This window comes from Uranotaenia lowii, chromosome 1 (assembly GCF_029784155.1).
Source record: "Uranotaenia lowii strain MFRU-FL chromosome 1, ASM2978415v1, whole genome shotgun sequence".
NCBI lineage: Eukaryota > Metazoa > Arthropoda > Insecta > Diptera > Culicidae > Uranotaenia > Uranotaenia lowii.
Window position 1 is genome coordinate 2,434,299 of NC_073691.1, and position 11,859 is coordinate 2,446,157.

Consider the following 11,859-nt stretch of genomic DNA (forward strand, 5'->3'; position numbering starts at 1 on the left):
CGTTTTTAGTTTTTCTACAATGGCCTGCTTAGTTTAACACTTTTTCAGAAGAGAGAAGAATGATAGGAATGCGAAGAAAAAAATCGTTTTGGAGGCATAAATATAAAATATTTACTATACAATTTGTTTTTTTTTTTGTGTTTGATTTGCCAAAAAAAGTGAAAAACTCCGGGCAAAATCCTGGCAGTTTTTCAATGAAGACCGAGCAACCGGGCCGGGCTGTTCATAAATTTTGTATTAAATATCCGGGCAAACCCGGATAAAACCGGGCAATCTGTTAACTTAAATACCGCGACATTCATTAAACGCGCTAGTTTAATGACTCCACACCAGAAACTGCAACAAAAGAGAGTAGCTTATCACTATTTAGTCAGCGTATTAAGAAAAATGGGATTTTCATAAAAAAGAAAACAATCACGTATCGGTAATGTTTACTTATCATTTTATTATTTACATAAATATTACACAAACATAAAAAGAGAGATGGCTTGCAATTCGCTAGTACACTACCGTCTTGTATAAGGTATTATGGCTTATGGAGAGAATTTCGCACGCGCGTTTAAGTTTGTATGTTAAGTTCTGTTCTGGAATTTGAAAAAAAAAATCTTACCAATAATCGCAGAAATCTCAAAAATACGTTGAAATATTTAAATAGTGGTCGGGTGTGTAAAAGCGAATTATTTCGAGTAGTTTGTAATTTATAATAAATGCTTTAGGTAGCAGTGTCTGTTGCCGTTTTTTGTAACACCAGTTTTTTTTTTATAGTTTCCGTGTAGAAATTTATAGTTTCACTTAAATCAACGTCGTTTAAAACAAAAATGAGGAATATGTTTAAAATTGATATGCCTCCCAAAAGTCGAGAAATGTTAATGGTAGGGGAAAGTGTTTTTTAGAAGTTTGTAAAATAAAACATAAACTTAATAACAGTTTAACCGTTTTCGTTCCTTATGATGATCTGTTGGGAGTTTGTTCGCTTCCGGTTGTTGCACGAAGGTGCTTCTCCGAAGTAAATATGACTTGAATGTGTATAATACAATGAAAAACAACAAAAACGAAAATGATGGTAGAGAAACAGATTGTGTGAGGAAAGGAAAGGTAGAAAAAGAAGCGTAGAGCGTAGATAGGAAAGTAAGGAAATGATGATTTGTGCCGAGAGGATGAATTGAAATTAAACATGAATTAACTAAATTATTAATCTCTGAAACGATCATTTCCTTTTGTGTTAGATTTTACTACTTGAAATTGTGAGTGACTCATTCTTCTTCAGGCTCAAGTTCTCTGTTTGTCGCTCCCGAGTTTTTTTTTGTTTTATTCGGTCTCCTCGATCTATGGTGCATGTGCTGGGATAGCACCATTCCCGTTTTACTTTTTGAAACCAATGTTGTCATGAATGTCGTTGAGGAATTGCTGAAAAAAGGGATTTATTTGTTCTTAGAATTTAGAAAGCCAATTTTTGATTTGATGCTGTGGATACTAACGTATTGGTGAGGAGATTGACCTTCATGTCCGTAGTCGGCCCACTTGGTCAGATCGATAGATGGCAGGATTCCACTCTTGCATGGCACTCTTGGATTGCTTTAAGCATAAAAGAAAACATGTTTTCATTCAGATTACTTCAATGACAGTATCCCATCAGTCTTACATTTCATGATCGGGCAACACCATCGGGTAGATTTGCACCGTATCGATCAGATCGGTGTTGTCGCAGATAAGCCGACCGAGCTTGGCTTTTCGGATTTCCTGCAGCTGTTCCGGCGTGAACGAGGACGGTTGGTTGGGCAATTCGTACCAGAAGCGATCACCCCGGCGAACGTAGCTGAACTGGGTGGCAATGATGCAGGCAAAGGTCGGTCCCAACATCGATCCGGGCAGGGAACGTTCCGACACACCTCCGGACCACAGATCCACATCTGATGGGTGTCTGTTGAGGGAAGAAAAATATGGATTAAAATGGCTTATTAGCTGATCGTTAAGTGTATAGAACTTACTCGAATATACTTTCGTATCGGCGCACGGTTTCATTAGGCATCGATCCGAACAGATCCTGGAAGTTGTCGGCCGTTGGAAGACCGCAGAATTTCCTGAATTCCATGTATCCGGGCACACCGAACTCACGTCCACGCTGCATGTTGAACGATACCAAATCCATACCGAAGCGAGCACCTTCCTTCTTGAACAGATGATTGGTGACCTCTTGAGTGATCGAGTCATCCATAGCCTGGGCAACTTGATTCATCAGACCCATCAGATACTCGTCGTAGACACCGGCACGGTATAGATCGTAGGGTCGTCGGATTAGATCGGACAATCGCTTGGAAGCGATGAACTTGTGAGCCTTGGACCATCGTTCGACGGCAGTTGGGAGCAGCGAGTGACCGAAACGGAAGGCAGCGGCAGAAAAGGCATCAATGATGGCCGGGTTTACGTTTTCGTCGTAACCATCCCAGTATCCTTCCTTCAGTGGCAAGAGACCGAATTTCTCCATGACTTCCTTTCCAAGCAGAATTGGAAGGAACTCGTTGTAGGTAATGTGTTGGATGATGGCAATGTTGATTCTACGTGCTTCCTGGAAGAGAGTTTCGTCGTCCCAATGTGGGTTTATGCGGCCAAGTTCGGTAGCAATTCGATTATGCTCGCGAGCCAAAAGGGTGTGCATACAGGTAAGGACCAGCTGTTCGTTCACTCGAATTTCTCCGGCTTCGAAGCAGAACATGCTCTTGTTTGGTCGTGTGCAGCCCTCATCTGGGACGTCCAGTTTCAGTGGAAGCAAATCCTTAAGGCCGTATTCAGCGAATACTGGATTCATCCGAAGAAGGCCGTTGTAGCCGGTACGAAGTTTACGGGTGAATTTCTCATTAACACCATAGATGGTGTTGCCGTCGATCACCGAGGTAAGAGTGTTAAATTGTTGACGTGAACCCAGACGGCAGCCGGCACGTGGCGAAGGGAAACCTCGCACAAAATCAATACACTTAACGTTGAATAATCGGTAGAAGTAATCGTCATCTGGTACACGGATTTCGTTACAATATGGATGCTTGAGGTGGGGTGGACGTTTGCAGCATTCTTCCGGATCGTTACGATTGATGGGATCCAATGGTGTTCCAGTAAGTGTGAAATCATGATCCATGAACTGACCCCACGCAATGACGAATACAGTTCCCGCATGGTCATGGTAACCCTCATCCGGATGAATGGTTCGGGATACAACACGAGACAGAGGCAATTCATTACCGGTTACCGAGATTCTTGGTGCGTTAATACCATCAGCATACAGAGGGCCAATCAATCGCTGGAATGGAGTCATAGCAGCTCCCCATGTCGGGTGCTTCAAATTGTTACAAAGGCCATCCACACGACGGTATTTACCAGGACGGCACTCGACTCCGGACAGGAAAGCTGGACACACTTCACGGATTAACGTTTTGGACGTATCGATCGAAGGAAGTCCCTTCTCGATCTCTTCATAGGTCAATCCATAGGTACGCGCTAGTTGGATCGAGATGTCCAGTATCAGCTCACCGACCGTGGCGATGTCTTCCGTTTTCCAATCACCCTTAGGTTGCGATACCCGAATACGTTTTCGGGCATCCAAGTAGGCCTGATTAATGGCATCGTACGTGATACAGGTGCCGGGTTCCGCTTGCAACGGTGAGCTTGGAAAATACGGGGTAAAAGAACAAAAATATATAACCGTAAGATGTCGCCAGTTAGCTGGGGGTTCATAAAGCAACTCAAAACTTACATCGTGCCACGGAACAAATTCAGGTTGTAATCGAAGGCGGAAGATTTTCCGGGACCACCAACGTACAAGGCACACTCATTATTGGGCTGATCGAAGGCGAGGAACTGCGAGTTAACTATGACTGTGGCTACCGTTGATATTATCGCCAGAAGCCTGAAAGGGACAAAAAAAAATCGTGTTAAATTTAATTCGAATGCGCGAATTACAACCTAGACATAGAATCAAGAATGTCGATCACGAGGCTGAGTCAGCCTCCCCCCATTTTGGAAGGTAAGGTGTGCTGATTCTTATGTAATGGTCTTTGCGGGTTTTAGGCTAGGTTAGTGTACAGACAACGACCTCGAACAACCATGGCCTACACCAAACCGATCACACCACCCCCAGGTCTAAGAACTGCTGTACCTACTTAACTCGGTAAGGTGCGATCAATCGATCGAGTGAAGGCTTTTTATGCTAATTGAGTTGAGTGTTTCTTTTAGAGGACAAATTGGCGGTATCCAGTTTTGTTCGTCTCAGCCACCAGTTGTGATGACTTTCAAAGATAAAACCTTGCAGTTTGCATGACGAAGCGAAACCGAACAACAACAGAAAAAAGTCAATGAACCAGAGAGTCCTATCGATTCTCTATTGTAAGTAGTGCGATAAAATGGAATTAATAAATTATGAAATGCAAACCATGACCATTCTTCGCCGTTAATATTTGAAGACAAAAGTAACCACAACCACGACTGTTAATCACCTTCTCGTGATCTTCAAAATCTCGCGTAGCCCAAAAAAGAAGACGAATCTACATACTTGAAGAAGCGCGAATTAAAGCAGAAAACAAAACCACTTTTTGTATTGAGCAAACAGAAAAAAAAATCGTTCGATTTCCCACCGTCATATTTACACAAACCAACAGTAATGAAACAAACAATGAGCTTTCTCATGGTTTCGTGAACCTTCCCCTTAAAGGTCGTTTTTTGTCTTTCAAAACTCGACTCAATACCTGAACGACCGAAGACACTTGGCAGATTCACCGTTCTCCTTTTTATGTTATTTTCACTTTTCGTTTTGGATACAGCCGCTAAACTTGGCATGATTCTCGCTATCGATAGTGAAAGCATTCGATTCAATCCTACAGCTCTAAAATTCATCTTGACGAAAGCCGAATAAAACAAAAAGGTTCGTCGCTTTTGGGTACATTTAAGTCACCAACCTCCGGCGGATGACGACAAGAAGGAGACGCTTGGTCGATAACGGCCGTCTAAACTAAAACGCTGAAGGCACGTGTACGAGGCGCATTGTGCGCACTTCAGCACCATATTAAGAATAATCTACTCGCAATATGTACCTTGCATGATGAGGGCACGGCTTACAAATGCAGCAATAGCAAGCAGCTCTCAGCCGTAAGTTCAAACTGAAAACGTCAATGATGCTTGTTTGTTGGCCTATGTCGATCTGCTCTGCTCTGCTCCACTTGGATCATAACTACAAACAGAGCTGCTTATTAATAAGCGTGAAGGCATTGCCATGTGGCGGCTCGGTGTGAAGAATTTGAAAATTGGCTGGCGCAAGCATTCACTTTTTGTAGTTACCTACACGAAGCAATACGCACCGAGTACTACACATCGAGCAAGATCCACGCGACAACTCAAATAACGAGCCATGATTTATGACACGGATGATTTCCAAATACTTCTAGCCTTAGGGGAATCTGACCCCCTTCCTGTGTGCCGTTAGGACTTGGAATCGTGCGAGCGAATGCGATCGTCATCGGTCGCGGTCGACATTGGCAAATGTTACCGAAGAATTATTAATTCACGTGTTTGCATCATGCCCTCTACAATGTCGTTTCTAGGGCGCTCAAAAAGAAGTGACAGTCTAGCTACAGTGTCTAGTTTGACTGGCGGTTTTTGACCTACCGCAAAGACGAGGTTTTGCGAGAACGAACGGGTTAGGAACGGGTTGTCGATATTCATAGTCTATCATTGCGTCTGTGTTGAATGAATCACTTCATACGGGTAGTCGGTTTGGCGGCAATGAGTCAATAATAATATAAATAATGATTTATTTATAACGCGCTGTTGAACTTTAACATCGTGTTCTGTTGTCAAGAAAATCTTTCGAAATTCAATTAACATAAACACAGTTAATTTGATCAGATGAATGATTAATGCCTCTGTTTGCTTGAATTTTAATACAGATTGAAATGCTGTGCAGAAACATATTCGAAGTAAACCGGGGTAAATGTGGACGCGGAGTTAGTTGGGACGGCAGCTTTAAAAAACAACGAAACACTATTTCCAAAATCAAATATAAAAGATAGTTTAGCACACTTGTAAAATACATGTTACACTCAGAAAAATACTATTATGTAAGGTACACCGGGGCAAGTGCAAACTCGGGGCAAGTGCAAACGATCAACTTTTCTATGTTACAAAAAAAAGTAAAAAATATTTCTTCTTCTAGAAATTGTTGTTTAGACCCAAACGAACAATCTGACATAGATAAACTAAACTTTCTTTAAATTTTTCACTTAAAACACGGCACTGTTTGATCACACACAAATTTAAGTACGTACTAGACATGAACAGTGTGTTTTTGTTTTGCATATTTTGGCTACAAAAAAGGGCATTCAAATCCGAATTTTCGTTAAAAGGTGAGTGTTTGGGACCGATATTCAAGTGAAAGCAGAAAATTTATGATAAATTTTCAGTACACCCCGAAAGTTGTGGAAATAATATTCGCTCTTGTTAACCCACACTGCGGGGCAAGTGCAAACGACACTACCGGGGTAAGTGCAAACGCACCTTTAAGCCATGTAACATCAGCCATTTCAGAAAATTTATCACCAAAATGGTTCAGCATTATATTAAAATGGTCAGAAGGGGTACCAAAGAGTTTTATCTAAAGCGGATGTTCAAAGTTCCGTAATAACTTAGTAAATAAAGGTCTTTTGCTTAAAACAACAGTCACCAAAAATGGAGTTCCAAAAAGTTATCAATATTGCAAAAAAAACAGCAAATATATGAATAAAAGTTGATAAAACGTACCGGAACATGTATTCAATTCATTTTAGGACCGATACACTGACTCATCTGTGAATTAGTTAGGAAAAAGTATGGCGTTTGCACTTGCCCCCATAAACGGGGCAAGTGCAAATTTTGAAATTTTTTCACAAAAGCACCGTTACTTTTTACCAACATTTTTTTATTTTTCACTTTCAATGGGAATTTGTTTAGAACTATTTTAGTGATGCAACGAACGATAATTGATAATTTTTGAACATAAACATATTTTTCTAGGACATGTGAAAGTTGAACTATGGTGAAAACCGTTTGCACTTGCCCCGGTGTACCTTATACCATAAAATTCTCTTATGAAGTGGCGCCATAAGAAAAAATAATGATAATAATCATAAGATTATCTTATGACTGAAATGATCTTTCAGGGTGAACACCTCTTTGAAAGAGAAGATTTTGATTTTCAATGTCACGAACACTTAATGGATTACTTTTCTCAAATGATTAAGAAGCTTTTCTTCTGCCGCTTTGAATAAATGTGTTCATTTTATCTTCGCACTGCAGTTTCTTCTATTTTTTATAAGAACCTCTTATGAAATTAAAAGAATTTTATAAGACTCTTATGAACAATTATTTTGGACTCAAAAAAGGGGTCCATAAGACGTGTCTTATGAAATTTAGAATAAGATTTGTTCTGAGTGCAGTAAATTTTTTTTTGATAGCTATTGATGGAAAAACACTTGTTTTGTTTACGTTTGTGTTTTGAACTCTGCTTACGAGGTGCCTGCGATCAATTTTTTTTTAAACGAACACAAACACATACAGGATCTCAATGAAACTTGATGTTTCCTCGAAGAGATTCCTTTTTCTTAACTCTAAGCGTACATCTTTCGAGGATATGACGGCTAGCATCTTACAAATGCTAAAACCACCAACCCAAAGAAAGTGTACTATGTATGCCGTGATCGGGATTCGATCTCATACCCACTGGCTTAGAAGACTTGAAAGCTATCCTCTACGCCACGGGCTGCGGTGATCAAATTGATTTTTCGTATATTCCAGTTATCATGCCTCGACATTACGTCCTGAAAACGAGAAGAGGGGAATCTAGATGGACATCGAAGAAGAGGCAGGCCCAGAAGCTCGTGGTGGCGTAGTCTAGCCGCTGAAATCCGCACCCCCCATCCGACCCCCGGCGTTATAAATAGTTATACCACATAAGTTTTTCCAAATTTACAAAGTTAAAAAAAAATCATAATGAAAAAGTACGTGCATTTTGAAAATAGAAAAGTCATGGAGAAAATTTTGCAAAAAAAAACAATTATGATAGGAGTTATAGTCATTTGAAGTAAAAAAAAAACGTTATTTGACCCTCTCCGGTACGTTTAGTGAGCAGCGTCTAATCCAGTTTGGCAGGTAAGCATCTGCATGCCTTCTTTCTCTTGCAGATGATGCTGCCGCTCGGTATGGGGTTTAACATGAAACCAATATACAACATCATCACCGAGCACTTTATCGAAATGCTCCGTGAGCAGAGCCCAGCCAGAAATACTAGCCCAGTCAGCAGATGCTATGAGGTAATCGATGTACTGCATAAGCTATACCTACAAACGTCCCCGCAGCATTTCCTTGCCGGCGCGGCATCATCCCCTCAATGAAACGGGATTCCCTAAGCAAAAAGTGTGCGCTCATGCATTGCTGTACGCCAAACCAGGAAGGACTTTATCACTGCCTATGTATGTTTGCAGTCAGTTGATGGGGTTGGAACCTCAAACGAAATCGAAATAAAACATCCCGGATTGTTTTTGCCACTACGATCGTACGTACCACTATGAGTATTGGAATGAAACCACGCGATCTTGAATGAATCGAGAGGAAAACTGGCGAAATGGGAGGAAAACCTCGTCTACCGGTTTTCAGCCATTCGGGCCACACACAAATACCTTCTAAATAGTTACTGCGTAAACCTGCCTCATCGACGACGGCGTTAACGTAAGGTTTAAGCTTGAAAACCGATACCATTCGGGGATGGAAGAAGAAACGGTATGGTATGATGGAAGATCTAACGTTTATAAACCTACATGAAAAAGGTTTTCTTACATAACCTCGGCTTAACCAACTCATGTGCGTAATGGTCGGCTCAAAGTTAAAAAACGGTTGGAGTTAACGTTTTTTTTTTATAAATTAGTTATCAGTTACATAGATTATTTACTCTTCTTACAAATTTGACCTAAAGCTTTCCTGTATTGCATCTGGTAGCAACATTTAAAGGCTCAATTGTCACAAGAACGGTAAAGAAAATTCAATAGAGGATCACTGATAGCATAAGCTTTATCGGGTACCTTACGCACGGTCAATCAAGCTTAAAGAGAAAACTAAACCGGTCTGATACGGGTCCAGACTAGACCAAGAGTCTGGCAGCATTTGTGACGTGCTCGATCTACAGAATCGTAAATCGAAAGCTGACGCAGCATATTCCTCTGAGTATGGTATCCATCATAATCAGTTTGTTGGAATTACGCTACTAAGTCGTTCTCGGTGTAGCCAAATGAGGCATTTTTAAGTAAGGCACTATTGCTCTTATCGAAGGTGCTAATCGCACTTCATCGCTCTCAGCAGAGAGAAGAGTCAGTATGCGGAAACGACGGCATTTCAGTGGCATCTTACCCAAACCGGTTAATGCGTGATTTTATTTTTATTGCACCGCATTTCGTCGTGGTGTCGTCGCAGACATGATTCCAGGAACATTTTTGGTCTGTGCCGATTTCTTCTTGCGAAATGAAAGCGAAAATCTCTTGCGCCAAAACACACGAGACAAATCTGGAGGCTATCGAATTCCGTGAGGATTGATTTGGAGGCGGTGAACCAGACTTTTATTTTCATAAAGTCGTTCATTTTAGCTGTTAAATGTAGAGATGTACCGAATAGTGGTATTCGGCGAACGGCCGAATACCGAATATTGACCTTTTCAACTATTCGGCCAAACGAATATTCGGTCGAATATTCTATTGAGTTTTTAATGATAAATACTTTAGCGATTATTTCAATGCTTTCTTTTTCTTCCATATTAATGCCCCTCATGTTTTAAGTCAATTATTTTCAACTAGGTTATATTGTCGGATGATGTATTACAAGATATTTAGTTTCTAGTACAAATGACAATAAAATTGCCGGGAACATGCAAATGCGGCTCGGATTGCCAACTGAAGTCAATAAAAGTGATTCTTCTGTGCGATGGAACCTTCCCAATAGAGAAATCTCACACAAAAGACCTACCATTTTCTGAGATAATCTCGACAACAGGTGGAAACAATGCTACGGAAACTATTACCTATACCAGTCGACATAAGCGAAAAGCTTCGAAGAAAGGTAAATACCCGATAATTTTTGGCCAACCTCGCGTAACGGGCAGAATTTTTCTTAGGAAGCAATTCAGCACTGTGCATCGTATGTACCAACCTATAGAAAAGATCATCATTTAATTTGATGAACCAAGCAAGCGCATCGCAGGAACCTCTATCGATGGGGGATGTGGCAGGCACGATCGAAGCTCACGCGATATTTCACGAAACGACGAAGACGTCTGCGCCAAGGAGCCTCCAGACTAAGTGAGGAACATGCATGGTGTTGTTGGTTAAGTTGCTACTGCGAATTTGCTTCGGGAGACGGCTATTATCTAATGAGAAAAATTTCGATCGTGCAATGCCTTCTTATTTGCAGAGTCCCGCAGACAGGAAACCACGCGGGCCAACGGCGCGGAGCCTACTCTGTTAATGTGTCGGCGCAAATTCACGAATCCGTTGTGCTTCTGTCTGGTGGCTACTATTACCCCTGAAAGTGCTTTGAACTGAAAGCGAAAGTCCTGCAACGACTGCTTTGATCTCTAACTAATATTATCCAGTTGAGGCGTCAACGGCCACGAAATGCCCTCTGACGACGAGACGACCACTCGTTTAGTGCGTAAAAGTGGCCAGTTTTACGCACTCGAGCGAGAGATCACATTACGACTATTAAAACGATGCTGCATTGCATGTTTTGAGGAGGAATTGTCGCGGGTGCGAGCGCGAGAAAATAAGTAATATCAAACATGAAATGCTGCAATCAGCAATTGGTGGAAACAAAACCCGTCCTGCCTGTTTCTTTCGCTGATTGTAATGCGTTGCTCTCCGCCGTCTTTGCTCGCTGTTAATTTTCCACCATTGATGCCTCGAAAGATCTGTGCTCGATTAAGTTTTATGGCTGGCCTTTGGCATCGAAAGTTGAGAAAAGTAAAAACAAGGTTATTCTTTCGACCCATTCGGAGGTATTTATGATTTCTCGAATTGAATTGGCCTTTCTAGAGTCATGTTCAAAGTTCAAAGATGTTTCACGAGATCGTTGATGAGTAAAATCCCATTTGACATCCGGAAGCAGGGTTGCCAACATTTATTTTCAAAAATCAGGGAACTTGCGAAATAAAAATCAGGCTACGTAAAAGTAACGGAAGTTTCGCTCAAAGTGATGACCTTTTTTTTTTTTGGTCATCGCTCCACATTTCCACCCGATATGTGTTGTGAGCCTACTTGGTTGAATAATTCTGCTGCATCAAAGCAATCCCTTCAATTCTCTTTTTCAATAAGAATTAACGGGAATCTTTCGATTGCTTTGATTCAGCCATATTTTTACTTTTTCACTTCAGCTATGGTACCTACTCCAGTTCCTTACTACCCATTTTTCATGACATTCGCAAAAATCAGGCAAAATCAGGCATATTTTCAAAAATCAGGGAAAATCAATGGCTTATCAGGTTGTCAGGCAGAGCCTCGAAAAATCAGGCAACGCCTGAAAAATCAGGCACATTGGCATCTCTGTCCGGAAGGATTAAATAATCTCCAATCATAAGATCTTTGCCCAGTGAGCCTAAGAAGGATCCAGAACAAAATTGACACTTTGACAGCAACACGATCATGCGTGTGTCACCCGAGTTTAGGTCCTGCTCAAACGAAAAAGCTTGCTAGCTTGATTTGTGAGTAGTGTAAAACGGGCATTGAATACGTGAATATGTTTTCTCGAGATTGCATCATCACTTTATTTTGGACGCATCCTGAAAGCCCAGTAAAAAAAACTCCC

The 11,859-nt window shown here is 41.2% G+C and overlaps 1 protein-coding gene across 2 annotated transcripts in view; it reads right to left on the reverse strand.

Moving 5' to 3' along the window:
* Positions 1-419: 419 nt before the first annotated feature.
* Positions 420-11,859, reverse strand: part of LOC129758801 (peroxidase) — a 22,105-nt gene continuing 10,665 nt past the window's right edge. For both annotated transcript variants that reach the window (XM_055756431.1, XM_055756439.1), the window contains exons 3-7: positions 3,746-3,898; positions 1,989-3,656; positions 1,643-1,921; positions 1,479-1,575; positions 420-1,407 (exon numbers count right to left, since the gene is read on the reverse strand). In XM_055756431.1, coding sequence (XP_055612406.1) covers positions 1,363-1,407; positions 1,479-1,575; positions 1,643-1,921; positions 1,989-3,656; positions 3,746-3,898 — 2,242 coding nt within the window. In that variant the 3' untranslated portion in view covers positions 420-1,362. The remainder of the gene's footprint in view (positions 1,408-1,478; positions 1,576-1,642; positions 1,922-1,988; positions 3,657-3,745; positions 3,899-11,859) is intronic.